The sequence below is a fragment of the Bombus bifarius genome, unplaced genomic scaffold (genome assembly GCF_011952205.1).
Source record: "Bombus bifarius isolate JDL3187 unplaced genomic scaffold, Bbif_JDL3187 scf7180000007992, whole genome shotgun sequence".
NCBI lineage: Eukaryota > Metazoa > Arthropoda > Insecta > Hymenoptera > Apidae > Bombus > Bombus bifarius.
Window position 1 is genome coordinate 3,626,164 of NW_022884373.1, and position 17,319 is coordinate 3,643,482.

Here is a 17,319-nt window from a genome sequence, read left to right on the forward strand (position 1 = left end):
AATATATACAATTTGGTAAAAAATATATATTCTTGAACAAAGTTCCTCAGATCAGATGATGCAAATTCTGTAAGATTTGCCTCTTAATTCAGAGTATTAAATGTACATGCATTTTTTTTTATGAAAACAAATTTAGATATATATTTAATATCAATAACATTTAATTTCATTTAAAGAAATAACAGATCTTGGCACATGTAGAAATTATATGGCAAATTTCTAATTGTGTTATGCATTGAATACTTCTCTGTGTATATCAATTAATATGTACATATACATATTATATTTTGTTATAAAAATGTCTTTTCTTACTAACAGTGAAATATATAGATGATAATTAAATCTTTTATAAATGTGTATATATGTATAATACAAATATATATATATATATGTAAAATATGTACGTATATAGTATTAAAAACAAAAGGAATGATTTATTGCTTTTTCCTTATCATGCATATGTAAATCCTATATTTTTAAAAGTTTCTATCGTAAACTTTAAACATCTCTGAAGGCACTACTTCTGTCCAACTTGCAATAGTATTATAATAATGGACTATGAATAATTAATTATGGTGATAATATTATTATTGATATTAATAACGTTAAAAATCTCTAAGTACACCAGATATTGGAATGACATGCAAAGTTAATTTCCAAATTCTGCTTGAGTTTGTTATCAGACTATGTTTTGTGATATAAGGCACTGTATCTTTTCATTGCAATCAGTCATTTTGATACTTTTGAAATACTAGTGACAATTTTTTTCAGATTTATAATATTGATAAACTAGCATTTAATATTTGTTGAATAATATATTTTAAATATTATTAAAATGTGTAAAATCATCTTGCCTCTAAAAATAATTATTCTTACATAATTGACAGTGATTATGTAGACTAGTACTTCTTAAACTAATCTTTGCACAAAAATATGTCATTTCACTTTTGCACTTTTATAATATTATAAAATATTGACATGTTTATTTTTGTCATTATTTAGCACAATAAAAATCAGCTTACCCTAGTCATACTGTAGACTAGTATTTTGTTATCATTTTCGGGAACTAAGAATCTCTGGAGCAGAAATAATTAATATATTTGTGTAGTCACTATTAACTGAAATTATTTTTGATTTTTTATACCCTTTTTGGTTTTGACACAATTGCATATTCACTATTATTAAAGACTTTATGCTTTGGACCCATATTACTGCTTGTAGATGCAGTATCAGACTGATTTGTTTTCTTTCTAATAACACCATATCCAAGATGACTATCATCTGCTAATCTAACAGCAGACATATCTTCAACAATATCATAATTGGACCATGCAGTGCTGGTATCAGCAACGGAAGTATTTAAAGATACATTTGAATGTGAATTTTGAGACATGCTATTAAAGTTTCCAAATTTGAATGTGCCCTTTTGAGTAATTTTAGTTGCAGAACCAAAATGCTCCAACTTGTCGTAATCAGATTCATCATTGGGTACATGATTAGTCGAAGTCACTGGACTATCTGTAATACTAGACTTACTCTTTGAAGAGCTTTGGGACGATATAACAGGCATCATCGTTTCGTATTGGAAATCATCCTCATTTTCTTTGTCTTTATCACTATGCAACAACGAGTTTAATCTCTCTGTGTGATGTATATTGTCAATACCATGAGTTTTCCATGCATCATTTCTTACTTCTACTAGGTCATAAGGATGTCTTTCTTCGTCATCTAATATGGAACTTCCTATCGTTTTTTGAGACATTTCTGGCGAATTATCGCGATTTAATGCTTTGTATTCTCCACAGGCAGGCAACTCTGATACTTCGGGATCTACGCTTTTTTTGTCTAACAAACTGGTGAAAACGTATTTTCGCGGTGGTTTCGCGGGTTTCGGTTTACCGATACATAAAGACGGTTTAGAAGATGAACTAGTATCTAAATTAGATGATGAAGTTGACTGTTTCTGTGAATTTTGCGGTGAAAAGTCAATATCAATTAAGTTAGCAGAACTATTTGGAGAAGGGGGTAAGGCTGCTCTAGATCCAGCTTCCATCGATAAAGCTGCATGATATTGAGCATCATTACAGTCAATGTTTGCATTATTTTCTTCATGCATTAACTTTTTCATTGACCTCATCTTGGAATACATACAACGAAAAATTTCTTGTTGACTGCTGTGTTCCAAGCGAAAAGAGCCTTCCCCAGATTCACATTTTCGTCCCGCTTCAAAAATAAATTTTCCATCTTTGTAACCATATCTTCTGATATATCGATATGGCCAAGTAAATAGAACTACATCCCCATCCATTAATTTAATATCAACTGCAGCTACTACAAGTGTATAGTTCCTAGTTTCTAAACCACATCGTTTAGATGCATCTGTCTCTACTACTTTCACAGAAAATACTCCTTCTCCACTGGTACAGTACAGGTCGTTGTTCTCCTCTATTGTTTGATTAGACACACTATCTTTAAATGCTACTAACTGGAATGCAGTGATCCAATGACTCATATCAGATTCCGAATAGCATCCAAAATAATGAATTCCTGATTTAGTCACAACCTACATACAACAAAAATAAGGAACTGAATCATTTCATTTCACTGTTTGCTAAATATTAAATCTTATGTTAAATGTTTACTTACAATAAATACATGTGACTGATTGCTAGGTGCTATTTTAATGCATGCATCTAACGTGATGATGCGAGGAGCATGTAACTGCAATATAGCTTCTTCTTGATTATCATAAATTTCTACACGTTTGATCCCATAGTTACTAGTCCTAAACAGCTGACAGAATCTTTTGTGCCAAGATTTCTATAAAAGATATAAACAACGTAATTGCCTGTCAATATAAATATTTTAATGTTAAGAAGACTGAAAAGAAACAGATTTTGTGTATTTGAAAAATCATAACTATTGGTATGAATCAAGAATGACGTGTGCCAAGATCGATTCAGCGTTGTTGCACACGCTTGAAATGTCTGGAACTTATCGCGCGAGTTTTAGGTTAATTCATTGATCACTAATCGGTGGCCATCGATATGGACAAATATTTCTTTGAAAGATACAGATAAATAAATAAATAAATGGGAAAAACCAATTTGTCAATGGATCGTGAGAATTTGAAACAATCATTTATTCATAGGAACGTTAACCAACCTTGAGCTGGCCTAACATTCCCTGCGGTGGTAACAGCAGGATCCCTTGTAACAGAGGTTCCTCGGGCTCCATCGTTTTTTGCGAAACATCAGCAGCCTCACGTATTACTAGGAACGTGCCTTTGCTTCTCGTATAATTTTGAAAAAGTGAATTTTTCCACTTTCACTCCCACTTTTTCCCGTCCGTGCTATTCCTCTCACTGGTTCGCCTCTGCTTTCGAATGGTACTCTATCGTTTACGTTTAGTTTGACAGTTTTCCCGAACACATTCAACCCATTATAATGTACGGCGCTTGACATTTCACAAAAGCTTTAAGCCCGACGTCTTTAACGTCGACTAGATTTGCCGAGGAGAAAAATATTCGTTCGTCTCTATGTGTACGTGTTGCACGGATACATCGTGTATGGTATATAACGACACGGATTGTACTGCTCTTGCATGATTCCCCGACACATTCGGAGCCAACTGTCGGGTAATAGAGGCATGCACGTCCTCCGACCGTACGACGTCGCCCGAATTGTCACGAACGGACATAGAAGCGCGGACTATTCCCGAGAGATAACTCTCGCGCCTCTTCTTTGCCTTCTCTCTTTATGCTTTCTTTCTTTTAACTCGTCAACTTCTAAACTTTGTTTGTAAAAAATTTTTATCACGCATCGTGTGTTATGTCTGAGTTATTTCGTTTGATCTGACGTCGAGAATTCCAGAGTGTAATCAATGCGAAACGAAATGGGAGGTGATTTAAATCGAGGATTGTTTGCTTTCTTTCCAGACGCAAGACTTGGTCATAGATAAGCGTTGTGAGTTGCGACACATCGACTTCCGTTCCTAAACAACGATAATAATTACATTTTTCTCTTCTTTCCATTATCAGTCGTTTAATTTTTAATATGATATGTATTGTAATCATTAATTTTATCTGCAATAAAAGTATTTAAAGTAAGAATCTATAATTATTTTCCTTGGTATGTAACACATAATAGCGTGTAGTCATCGAGTCGAAAGTGGAACAAAGTACGACACCGAACAAAAGGAATTTGAAACGCTCCTACGATGAAGTATAAAATCACCAAGCTATGGATGATTTTTTCTTATTAGCGACGTCGACGCGTAGGCTTGGAATAATGCAACCGACGCAACTAGGCTTTATCTCTGGTTTCGTTATACGGAAGTGGTACACCAACCGATATGAAACAATACAATTGTCTCTTGGCTGTGACAAACGCGCGCGCAAACGAAATATGTAATAACATTACTCGGTGTCGATACTTTGCATGCAGACCGATCCAAAGTGCTATTCGATGTTTCTTCAGTTTGTTTCATATCTCTATTTTCTTCAATTTTTAGTCATTCTTGGAACTGTAATATAGCACGCATAGGTACACAATGTTAGAAACATTCCAAAGATAAAAATATAAAAAGTATATTCATGTGTGAGACTATTATCTCAAACAATATGATAAATAAATTATAACGCGAACAAAATTCTTTACGTGCCTGTAGCGGAGACATTCATTTTTATAGTATGGATATAATCTCCTCACTTTATCGACTTTCAAGGATTATACATATCTGATTTTTCGTCTACCTCTTTCATTTTGATAAATTTTTCTGAGAACATTATAATATTGAAAAGCTTAGGGTGAGTTTCGCGATGAGTTCGATAGCGCACGCAACTAGGCTAAACAATGTCTCGTTTCAATTTCACGGGGGTTCGATCGTTCGGTAGTTAGTTATTAAAGAACTGACCTTTCTTGTGATTCGCGGTGCATCGAGTTGCATTAGGCTTGCTCGGTATACGGCTCGTGATCGCGATCAACTCAGCCTGTAATAACGAATCGGCCAAACTAATGAAGTGATACATTATTCACAGGTGTCCTCGGTTATATACCGTACGAACAATACGACGCGCTGTTATTTTAGTTCGTCAATAGAAATGATATCGGTTCTCTTGCTCCTCTGGTGTGTCAATTATGGGGACAGTTACAACAATTTTCCATCTCTAATTACCACCAACGCTACTATGGGTACGAGTGATTTTCCTCTTAAAACAAAACGTAAAAGAAATTTTTCTTCCAAGTGATATTATCCTTTGATGGTGTTATTATCCTTAGAAAGAAATAAAATCGAGTTAAGTTCAGTGAAAAAGAATTTTTTTAAACAGCCGTCATCATCGATAAAAGCTTCTTTGATAACAATGGCGAGCACCGAAATGTTATGGGGGTGGTGCACGATTTAATCATAAATACTGTGAAAAAGGAGATGCACATAGGTGGCATAGTTGTGCGTATTTTTCGTGATGCGGATGTCAATCTATGGCAAGGTAAACTCTACATCTTGAAACATGGTTAATTATCATTCGGATGACTCACTAACCCTCGTTATTTCTTAATCATTAACAAGGCTATACAATCCTTTTATCTGTCGCGAGTTGCTGTATAACGTGGCGCCTGCACGAGGTCGCACGAAAGGAAGAATTGATACATCTCGCTATAACAGGTACAGAGGTATCGTTTTTTAAATATTCTAAATTAAGAAAATCTAAATAAATGAAAAGAACCTAAAAATTTAGTATCGTTCTCTAGAGATTCTGAATTAAGGAAATCTAAGAGAAAAGTTTATCATTTCAAGATCCAGATTGTCCCCGAATTCCAGAGACGGATGGCATGAGCATGCCGGTGGTGGTACCAGGAGAAGAGCTGTCACAGATTTTTCTCGACTTAAGGATGATGAACATTCTACCCTGGAACGTGATCAACATTCTCCACGACGATACATTCGGTGATAAGGGCAACTAGTAGCTGCGATAATGGCACGTGAGTCCTTTTATCTAATCCGATCTGTGTTCATGGCTCGTTTCAGGCAGAGACACGATTAGCAGAGTAATGACAGCCATCTCGGACAAGTTACCGAACAAGCAAGTGAACTTGATCTCTAGATCGATTTTCACGTTGAAACACGAAACGACGAGAAGTGAAAGGAAAAGTTCGGTGAAGAAGACGTTGAACGATTTCCACGTGGAACAACTGGGACATTGTTTCTTAGTTATTGCTACTGTCGACATGATTGCTGATGTGATGGGCGTGGTGAGATCTCTGTTCTTATAAAAATCTCAAACACCATGATAAGCGACATTTTTCGTTTCTTGTTAGAAGACCAATACGTTGTCAATTCCATATCAAACATTTGAAAATTTCCGGAGGGATTTCTTAGGTTATGTTACGACCGTTCGCGGAGAGACGTGATCGCGAGATAGCACGTCAACGAGAGTTGTAAATTCTCGCTACGATTATGTTAATCGACGCCGCGAAATAGTCGTTCCCCTGTTTCGTTTAGGATAACAGAGGTGGTTTAATGAATATAGCACTGTGTTAACACTAATAAATTAACGTTTATTTCAACAACTGATTAATTTGAAGGATATAAATGGAACAACAAAAGAAATGTAACTACGTAATGCGCGATATAAGATATGTATTGACTGTTTGGCTTCTCGAAACGTTCTGCTCGCCTTTCGATTTTTTCCGTTTTTTCTGGAAGGCGACCCCCACTACGTTCGGATCACGCCACATTCTTTTACGCCGGATAAAATAACGGCCACGAATCGAAGTTTCTGGAGGTCGCCCTGCTTAATAAACTATGCGCTTGCCACTACAATGTTTGTTTGTCGGGCAGCCGCGACGATCCGCCCGCGACATTGTAGTGCCGCGACCGACGGTTAAGAATATGATCTATGGCAAGCCGCATGGCGTAACATTCTCCCCCCGTTGAGAGGGTACCGATCAAATTAGCGAGATGTGGTTGAAGTTCCTATCTTAGTTCGTCTCGGTGGCTAGTTGTTCGGGTTTCTCGAGATCGGGTTGAATTGGCAGTGGGACAAGCCTTTTGACGGCCCGATCCAAAACGCTCTTTGCCGTCTGAACTGTAGCTGTCCGGATGACACCATCGGCGCCTGGATGAACCTTGATAACTCGGCCCAGAGGCCAATGCATGGAGGGTACGTTGTCCTCTCTGAGGATGACGATTGTGCCCTTTTGGATGCCGTGTCCACCCTTGCTCCACTTATTTCGGTTGGTTAACTCGTTCAAATACTCCTTATGCCAGCGGTTCCAAAAATGCTGTTTAAGCTGTTGGATATGCTGCCATCTGGAGAGTCGGTTCGATGGAATGTCTCTGAAATCTCGATCACGTAAGCACATTAGTGAATCGCCAATGAGAAAATGTCCGGGAGTGAGGACTAGGAGATCATTTGGATCGGTGGAGATAGGAGTTAGCGGGCGGGAATTGAGGACTGCTTCTATTTCTATGATGAGAGTGTTCAATTGTTCAGAGGTGAGTAACTCGTTGCCGGCTACACGCCTGAGGTGGCGTTTGAATGACTTCACCGCTGCTTCCCATAGCCCACCGAAATGCGGTGAATGAGGGGGAATGAAGCGCCATTCGATTTGTTTGTCGGCTAAAAATGCGGTTACTTTTTCCTTGTGATCGTCCGATTGTAATAGATCGTGAAGCTCTCGTAATTCGTTGCTTGCTCCTCTGAAGTTGGTGCCGTTATCAGAATGGATGGTGGAGCAATACCCTCGTCGAGCGATAAATCTGCGAAGAGCGGCGATGAAGGCTTCGCTAGTGAGATCGTCAACGAGCTCGATGTGTACCGCTTTAATTGCTAGGCATACGAAAATGGCTACGTATACCTTTATCTGACGACGGTTACGATCTCGTTTTTCCTTGATGTGGAACGGCCCGCAGTAATCGACGCCGACGTTTGTGAATGGGCGAGATTCCGTTACTCGCGCCTCCGGCAGATTACCCATCACGTATTCTACCGGCGGTGGTTGAGCGCGGCAGCAGCGGACGCAGCCTTTGATCGCCCGCCATACTTGACTTCGACCGTCGACGGGCCAGTATCTTTGTCTTACTGCGTATAACGTAGCCTGCGTTCCGGAATGCATGTGGATCTTGTGCTCGTGTTCTATGATGCGTGTTGTAACGGATGACTTGGGTAATACTATGGGATGTTTCTGGGCGAAGGTCATCGACGAATGACTGAGTCGACCCCCGACTCGCAATATTCCTTCCTTGTCTATGAACGGATTGAGTCGCGTGAGCTTACCCTTTATCGCCGCGTTCCGATCTTTTTGGAGTGTACGAATTTCCTCGGAGAAATGGATGTTTTGCAACAATTTTATCAGTTTATTGTGCGTTATGCGTAACTCGGTAACGGTTAGGGGTGCCGCTCGGTTCCTTTCCTGTCTCCAACGGAGGCAACGAGCTATGATTCGTATCAACTTGGGCCAGGATGAATACCTTTCCAACAAACTGTAATCGGCGGGGTTTGCGGACAGACAAATCGCCCCTTTCTGCTCCGGTACTTCAATTTGCGGTGTTAGAGCCCATGTCGGCCAATAGCCTTCCGACTGGTAGAGCCATGCAGGACCGTGCTGCCAGATGGTTGGGCGCAGGAACTCTTCGGGTGTTTGGCCGCGTGATATTAAGTCCGCGGGATTGTCGTCGGTAGGAACGTGGCGCCAATCGCGGATGCTGGTTTTTGTTTGAATTTCGGAGACTCTGTTAGCGACGAATGTTTTAAGGGTGTGAGGTGATGTATTGAGCCAATGGAGGACGATAGTGGAATCGGTCCAATAGATAGTTCGAGTAATTTTTTGTGATAGGGCTTGTTGTACTGTTGACATCAGGGACGTAAGAAGGAGTGCTCCGCTCAGCTCGAGCCGAGGAATGGTCTGGCACTTGAGTGGGGCGACTTTCGATTTTGCGGTTAAAAGTTGGGTCCAAGCACGGCCGTTGATGGTAAGGGTTCGGAGATAAACACAGGCTCCGTAAGCCTTTTCGCTGGCATCGCAGAAACCATGCAGTTCAATTTCCATAGCGGACTCGATTATTGCTTTGCGTGGGAACCTGACGTTGTTTAATAAGGGTAATTGGGCATAGTACCTTTCCCACTCTGTATGTAACTCGATCGGAAGTGATTCATCCCAATCGATTTTCGACGACCATATTCGTTGAAGTAGCATCTTGGCCCGAACAATCACCGGTGCGAGCAGACCGAGCGGATCGTAAATTTTTGCAATCTCCGAGCTGATGATTCGTTTCGTGACTCGCGAGGGCGTGGGTTTGACTTCGACCGAGTAAAGAATAGAATCGTCGAATGAATTCCAAAACACCCCCAGCGTCTTCAAGGTTTGCGAGTCGCCCAAAAAATGTTGGTGATTTGTTTCTTCTAAGGAAAGTCCGTGTAACAAGTCATTATCGTTTGACGCCCATTTTCGTATGTTTAAGCCGGCCAGCTGAAGTAACTTGGTGAGTTCTGTTCTGAGCGTGAGGGCTTCGTCCTTCGTTTCAGCTCCGGTGAGAGCGTCGTCGACGTAGAAATCCCGCTGCAGTACCTGTGCTGCACGTGGAAATCGATGTCCTTCGTCCTCTGCCAGTTGCTTGAGGCACCGAATAGCTAGATACGGGGCTGCGGATAAACCGAACGTTACAGTGTTAAGCTCATATGTTTCTGTTTCTCCACTCGCGCTGCGCCATAATATCCTTTGATATTTCCGATCCTCTGGTCGTACGAGGAATTGCCGATACATCTTCTCGATGTCGCCAGTGAGTACGTATTGATGAGCGCGGAATCTAATTAATATACAAAATAGATCTTCCTGTAACTTGGGTCCTGTGTGAAGTGTATCGTTTAAGGAGGTTCCGGTAGTGCTTGGTGCCGATCCGTCGAAAACTACACGGAGTTTGGTGGTTTGACTCGATGCTTTGGTCACGCCATGATGGGGTAAATAGTATCCGTTATCGTCGGAGTGGTTGTCATTGACCTTCGTCATGTGTCCCAATGCCAGGTATTCCTGTATTACCGTTCGATATTCTGATTCGAAGCGTTTGTCGTGCTGGAATCGGCGATTGAGTGAGGCGAGTCGTTTACTCGCCAGCGTTTTAGAGGATCCGAGTGACTGAAGCTGATCGTTGAAAGGTAGAGCGACGATGTATCGTCCTTCGCTGGTGCGTCGGGTGTGGATTTGGAAGTGTTCTTCGCATCGTCGATCTGCCTCTGAGATATGTTTAATTGAGGGTCCTTCATCGATTTCCCAAAACCGCGCGAGATCTGCTTGTAAAGTCGTCGTGGATGTGTGAAATATGTTTGTCGCGGTTTGGGAAGTTGGGCTCCCCCCGATTACCCATCCGAATCGCGTCTTTTGCAGACGCAGTCCAGGCTCGTCTGGCTGCGTGAGGTTGACTTGTCCCACACACATCGACGCGAGTGTTGAACCTGAGCTTAGTAGTACATCTATCGGAGCTGGTAAATGAAATCGTGGATCGGCCAATTTGAGATTTTTTGGTATCTCAAGTGTCGAACGATCGATGGGTTCGCTGGGAATTGAGGTTGATATGGTTGGAATGATAAGGAACGTTAATGTCCGCGTGTATGTACCGTCAGTGGAAGTGATCGTGGCCGTGATGTGTCGCTTAGAAGTCGTTGTCAAGGTATCTAGAGCTCCGATCGGGACCGAACATTTGTTTTGCCTTATCTTTAGCGATTTTGCTAATTCCTCGGTAATGAAATTCATACTGGATCCGGTGTCGAGCAACGCTCGACAACGGATTGGTTGATGTTTATCATTCAAAATGTTAATCTGCGCTGTGAGGACTAGATCATTGAACCGTAATTCGGATGCTATTGGTCTGATATGTTCGGTCATCAACGGAGTCGTCGATCGTCGGCGTCATTGGTTGTGTGTTCGTTTGTCAATGGGCGGTGGACTTGGAGACGCGGCTGTTCGTGGTGTTTCCGATCTGTGGTCTGTTGTGTGCCTTTTGCAACGAGTGGGTGATACGTAGGGTGGCAAAGAAGGTGTTGTGGATCGGCTATTTGATGGGGAAGATTTCGGGCTGGACGTGCTGGAACGAGACCCTGAATGGCGTTTTGTCCTGTGCAGCATTGTATGATGTCGTTCTCCGCATACGCGACATGATCCTGCGAAACAATGCCGCGTTGTGTGCCCTTTCCCGAGGCAGTTGACGCATAGTGATGCTCTTTTGACCTCCCGAATACGTTCGCGAAGGGATTTGGTTTTGAAGGTGTCACATTTCCAAATGGGGTGTGGTCCTTGACAGGTGGGGCATGTTGGATTAACCTGTGTCGTCGTAAGTGCATGCCCTCGTGATGCGCGTTGACGGACTGGAGTAGTTTGTTCCGGTGATTCTCTTGTTTGTCTGACCGTGGTGATCGGCCTGGAGCTTCGTGCTAATCTCTCTAGGAAGTTTAGTAAGTGAATGTACGGAGGCACCTCGTTATTGGGCAGCGTCATTTCCCATTGCTTTTGGATACTCAGTGGTATTTTAGAGAGGATGAGGCTGGTGAGCACAGCACTGGTATCGGGGTAGGAGTCTCCTAATTTGTTCAATGCATATATGTGTTGTTTGAATGTGTGGACTAAGCGCCTTAATTCCGTTGGAGATTCCTTGGTTATCTTTGGATAATCAATTATTGCCATGCAGTGACTGAAAGCTGTGTATCGTGGACATTCGAAACTCTCCTTGAGAACGGCTATAGCCTGACTGTAATTTACATTGCTAAGGGGTAACGCGTTTAAACAATCGGCTGCTTCTCCTTGCAGGGCGGACTGCAGGTAATGGAATTTCTGTATGTCAGTGAGACTAGGATTTTTATCGATTGTGGAGGAAAAGGTGTCATAAAAAGTGTTCCATTTTTCTAAGCTTCCGTCAAAAGTAGGGAGCCGAAGATCTGGTAATTTAATGGATATCGGATTTAAACTTGCGGATGATGCACAGGTTGGAGGGTTTATGGATGTCGACGGCGAAGCTGTTTGCGCGTTCCTCAGAAGATTTTGTAGCCTTGTATCTACCGCGACGTACTGATCCCTTATTTCGAAGCCGCGCACTTGTTCCTCCTCGTCCAATACTTCTAATTCGAGTTGGATCGCTTCGAATTGACTCGCAACTTCGGTCAGTTGTTTCTCGTAATTCGTTAATAAGGCGTTTTGCTGACTCTCGGATTGCTCGTACTCGTCCAGTCGGTTCGATAAGTATGTGAATCGGCCGCTACAATAGCCTCGTCTCCGACGCAGGGAGATGAGTTGGTCTTCGCTCGTCATCGTTGCCGAGGATAGGAGATGGTCGAAATAAGGAACGAGCTTACCTTACTGTCGTGCGGCGTGAGGTCGCGTGTATGTTTGGTGAGGAACGCCTTGTTCCTTCCCGACGGCCACTCGTTCGATTGTATTGTTAAGTTGTGAAATTCGTTGCGTTGATGATTGTCCAGCTGCGACGGAAGGCTGCGTGGTTGCGTTCCCTTGCCAATGGGATGTGTTTCTTCGAAGATGACGCGCCTGACGTCACTGGTTTCGCTGTAGTGGATGCTCCTGCTCCCGCTGCTGGTTTTGATAAAGTCACGTGGCACTGTGTGGTCACTGGTAAGTGCACTCTTCACTGGCACGTGATCCGGCTCGAAGGACCAAAATGTTACGACCGTTCGCGGAGAGACGTGATCGCGAGATAGCACGTCAACGAGAGTTGTAAATTCTCGCTACGATTATGTTAATCGACGCCGCGAAATAGTCGTTCCCCTGTTTCGTTTAGGATAACAGAGGTGGTTTAATGAATATAGCACTGTGTTAACACTAATAAATTAACGTTTATTTCAACAACTGATTAATTTGAAGGATATAAATGGAACAACAAAAGAAATGTAACTACGTAATGCGCGATATAAGATATGTATTGACTGTTTGGCTTCTCGAAACGTTCTGCTCGCCTTTCGATTTTTTCCGTTTTTTCTGGAAGGCGACCCCCACTACGTTCGGATCACGCCACATTCTTTTACGCCGGATAAAATAACGGCCACGAATCGAAGTTTCTGGAGGTCGCCCTGCTTAATAAACTATGCGCTTGCCACTACAATGTTTGTTTGTCGGGCAGCCGCGACGATCCGCCCGCGACATTGTAGTGCCGCGACCGACGGTTAAGAATATGATCTATGGCAAGCCGCATGGCGTAACAGGTTAAGATTTTTCTTTCAAGGCGAGATCCTTGAAGATGGTCCATCCAGGTAGTCAATGGTTGTACGTGATCACCGACAGCGCGACGAAGAATATGACCAATATGACGGCATTCGTTGATTTATTGGCAGAAGGAGGGAACGTAGCCTTCATGTACAACGCGACCAATTTGAGCAACTACTGTGAAGTAACGATCTATATTTTCAGATAATTAACTGCTGGGATTGCTTCATTTGTTGCAAAACGAACTTATTACACAATATTAAAAAAAAGAAAAAAAAACAAAGTAATTCCCAGAGAAATATTATAAGCAATCCCTCTATAAAATTTCTTTAACATAGGACAAATAATTGTTGAAAGATTCTTGCTTCAGATCAAGCTGATATGTTACGTGGAAAAATTGATTCAAGCACTGGCGAAAGCTCTTGAGTACTCCTTGACGAACGAGATTGATCTGTTTAAGAGCATGGAAGAGGAGAAGTTCGAGATGATCAGGCTAACGAAACGCGAGAGGCGAGCAGAACTCCTGAAGAACATTAGAGTCAGTAAATTGTACACGAATTTATAGCGAAACGTCCTTTAACCGAACTAAAATCGAAACTATGTTCCCGTCAGATACACCTTTCCCAAAACGCGTTTGCTTCAGAAGGTTTCTGCGGACGGTGCTTATTATGGAGATTCTCCTCGTCCATAACTTGGGGAAATTTTTTTTCTCGTGGTAGAAACATGGCACACCTGTTGGATATAGGCACATGGTCACCTGGTTTCGGAGTAAATCTAACGGACGTGATTTTTCCTCATATCGCGCATGGATTCAGGGGCACTAATTTACCAATTGCGACTTACCATGTGGGTAAACAATCTTTTAACTTATTTATTTGAATCTTTCTAATGGAAGTACTTTTGGAGTTATTGGCTAAAAAAGAAAAATTAGGAAGACAAACAAGTAAAGTATTTCTTGTGTTATTGTTTAGAGAGGAAAGTTAATTTATCAAGCCTTTACTCGAATCTTTTTCATTTCAACTTCGACACAACCACGTAATCGAGTTGAAAATTTATATATTATTTTAGAATCCACCATGGCAGATCATTTCTGTGAGTAAAACAGGCCAAAAGCTATATGAAGGATTGGTATTCGATGCGATCAATTACTTAGGCTCGAAATTGAATTTCTCCTATACGGCGATTACGCCGGAAGTGACTCGAAATTCAAACTCTTGGAATACTTCTCGGTACGCCAAGCTTGGCGAGGTAAGGATTTATACACACACTCTGTTCTTTGTCCCTCGTCTTCTTCGTCGGCTAAACGCTTCTGTTCTTAGAAAATTAAAGAAATGACCATGTCGGCTACCAGAAAAGTGCCAAAAGAAGTGATCGATTTGGTGCGAGACAGGGAGGTTCTTTTAGGTGCTTGCGCGATCACTGTAAACGAAAATAAGAAGGACGCGATTAATTTTACTGTACCTATTTTCGTGCAGACCTATAGTTTTTTAACTTCCAGGCCTAAACAATTGTCTAGAGCTCTCTTGTTCGCCTCACCGTTCACCAAAGAGGTTCGTATAGATACAACATTTCTTTTTATAACAACAATGCTACCGGATCATTGAATAATATAGGTAACTCTTGTATAACGAGAAAGTTAGGTCTCAAAACATCGTATAAAAAGTATTTTCAAGTTATTACTCGAGGGTTGGTCGTTGCTCAAAACTCAGCCCAACAAATCTTCCTTCGAAATAACTTGAAAATAAAACCGAAGAAGCGAGGCAAATATAGCGTACATATAATATTATCGAGCATTAGTCGCTTAATAGTTTCTCACAAGGTTTCCTGTGCTTCTCACAGTGACAGAAACGAATCGACGTAGTTACAAAAAGATCGCAGAGAGATATTTCGTGCCTGTGCTAAAAGCGTTCGCTAATGTTTCGGCATTCCGCTACGTAATAGCGCATAATGACAGAACTATAAAGATTGTCGTCGTTCGGTTCTGTATGCTCCGTGCTGGCATTCCCCTAACGTTCCGGCTGCCTTTTAGACGTGGGCCTGTCTGGCGGTATCCATTATCGTAATGGGTCCGATCTTGTACCTGGTTCACAAGTACAGCCCGTACAGCATCAAGACCTCGGGCCTAAAGTCCTCGTTTCAATGTGTGTGGTACGTGTACGGGGCGCTTCTTCAACAAGGTACGACTTTATTGTCCCGTAAACCGCCTCTATTTCTCGCACGTTCACGCGATGCAAGCTTCTGGCGATTTTATTACCGATCAACAGGTCAAATGTTCTGTATTTATCGCATACAAATTTTATTTGTTGGCATCTAACTTTTCTGTGGTGGCTCACAAAATTTGAAACCAATTTGAAAGCATATAAAAATTACAATATACTTGCCGGAAACATATATTTAGTACAAAATTGCAGAAATCAGCACAATTTCTCATACCGCATAATCTTACAACTTCAGGAATGTGTTAATGAGGGTTAATAAGCAATGGTAACAATACTCATTGCCAGAATATCGGCTCGTAAATTTCATGCGTTTAAATTCTTTCCATTTCCATACAGTAACCAAACACCTTCCTCTACCCTCTCTTTATTTGCTAATTGAAATTCAACGATCAAAAAGTACCTACTATAAAAAAAAAAAAAAAAAAAAGAAATCTCACGCCATCGAAATAAAATTCAAAAAATTCCAGGAGGAATGTATCTGCCGCATTGTGACAGCGCTCGCATACTGATCGGCGTCTGGTGGTTGATCGTTATGGTCGTGGTAGCTACTTACTCCGGAAGTCTTGTCGCCTTTCTCACTTTTCCACGAATGGACGCCTCTATCCTAACCGTAGACGATCTGCTCGCGCGTAAGGACGGGATCACCTGGAGTTTTCCAAACGGTAGCTTTCTCGAAATGTACCTGCAGGAGACCGACGAGCCTAAATATCATACTTTATTGTCGCGCGCGGAAAGTCACAACGACACGGAGGAAGAGAAACTGGTGGAACGTGTGAAGGATGGGAAACACGCTCTGATCGACTGGAGAAGTTCCCTCAGGTATCGTTCGTGTCAAATCCATACGAAATTTCGTGAAAATTAACGAGACCGTGAAATAGGTTCTTGATGAGGAAGGATCTGCTGTTGACCGGAGTCTGCCATTTCTCGCTGAGTATGGACGAGTTTCTCGATGAACCTATCGCCATGATCATTCCACACGACAGTCCTTATTTGCCTGTCATTAACGCGGAGTAAGTTGCGCGTTGACTTCTGAACGATAAAAGTCGGTAATTAGTTGGGGTAATGGTTTGGAATGGGGAAATAAGATATAACGGGATACATTAGAACGAAAGAAACTAGAGAATAAAGTCTGGATAGTATTGATATTAATTAAGTTTTGGCACGATTGCAATATATTTTTATAAGTTTCTTTATAAGCTGTATCATTCCTATTAGGAAAAGTTTGTTCTAGCTTGTCCCATTGTACTCGTAGTTTCATTTATTCCACGAATTAAGATTGTTTGAATGAAACGTAGATTGCATCGAATGCTGGAGTCTGGGATGATGAATAAATGGATCACGGAAAGGATGCCAATAAAAGACAAGTGCTGGGAAGTGCCAGGAAGCAATCAGGCGGTGAACAAACGGAAAGTGAACGTCACCGATATGCAAGGAATATTTTTCGTATTGTTCATGGGTATTGTCTTTCAAATCCATCGTCGCAGATTTCATCAGCATCTTAATTAAAAGATTTCTTCGTTATTTTAGGCATCATACTGGCTTTCTTCTTTCTCTTTTGCGAGTGTTACTGTCATAGACGTAAGATATCTAAGGAACGAAAATTAATTCATCCCTTCGTCTCTTAAATCTCGAAACATTAATATTAAGATGCAACGAAAATAAAATAGGAACAAAATCATTTTCTGCTATTTGTCACTCCTTTGTCCTTTATCTACCAGTGTCCCAATATAGGCGATACGCGATTTCTCCCCGGAAAAACGAATCAAACCGACGTAATGCGCCGAAACGCACGTGTAATCACTTTTTTTCTAATTTTTTGTTCCATAATTACTGGCTAAACAAAAAAAGCGTGCTTGGTACTAGTCGACGTAACCGGAAGACCTAAAAATCCTTGCTCA

The 17,319-nt window shown here is 41.4% G+C and overlaps 2 protein-coding genes across 2 annotated transcripts; one reads left to right on the forward strand and one right to left on the reverse strand.

Moving 5' to 3' along the window:
• Positions 1–9: 9 nt before the first annotated feature.
• On the reverse strand, positions 10–3,659 carry LOC117205557 (docking protein 1). The gene is made up of 3 exons (XM_033444089.1): positions 3,166–3,659; positions 2,647–2,820; positions 10–2,563 (listed from the first exon to the last, which is right to left on the reverse strand). The coding sequence occupies exons 1-3, from the start codon at positions 3,235–3,237 to the stop codon at positions 1,139–1,141; spliced, it is 1,671 nt and encodes a 556-aa protein (XP_033299980.1). The 5' UTR covers positions 3,238–3,659; the 3' UTR covers positions 10–1,138.
• Positions 3,660–5,101: 1,442 nt separating this feature from the next.
• Positions 5,102–17,099, forward strand: LOC117205702 (ionotropic receptor 93a). Its single transcript, XM_033444381.1, is given in 15 exon segments — positions 5,102–5,192; positions 5,330–5,488; positions 5,569–5,664; positions 5,797–5,946; positions 6,028–6,251; positions 13,222–13,386; positions 13,573–13,740; positions 13,815–14,048; positions 14,271–14,396; positions 14,456–14,752; positions 15,232–15,379; positions 15,889–16,240; positions 16,300–16,431; positions 16,717–16,877; positions 16,949–17,099. Coding segments are annotated over 15 exon segments (2,601 nt in total). The 3' UTR covers positions 17,047–17,099.
• Positions 17,100–17,319: the final 220 nt, after the last annotated feature.

Excerpts from the sequence above, each read along its gene's own strand:
- LOC117205557 (XM_033444089.1), bottom strand. The coding sequence starts at position 3,237 with ATGGAGCCCGAGGAACCTCTGTTACAAGGGATCCTGCTGTTACCACCG. Across the intron at positions 2,821-3,165 it reads GAATGTTAGGCCAGCTCAAG|AAATCTTGGCACAAAAGATT; the intron begins GTTGGTTAACGT and ends TATCTTTTATAG. Across the intron at positions 2,564-2,646 it reads ATCAGTCACATGTATTTATT|GTTGTGACTAAATCAGGAAT; the intron begins GTAAGTAAACAT and ends TGTTGTATGTAG.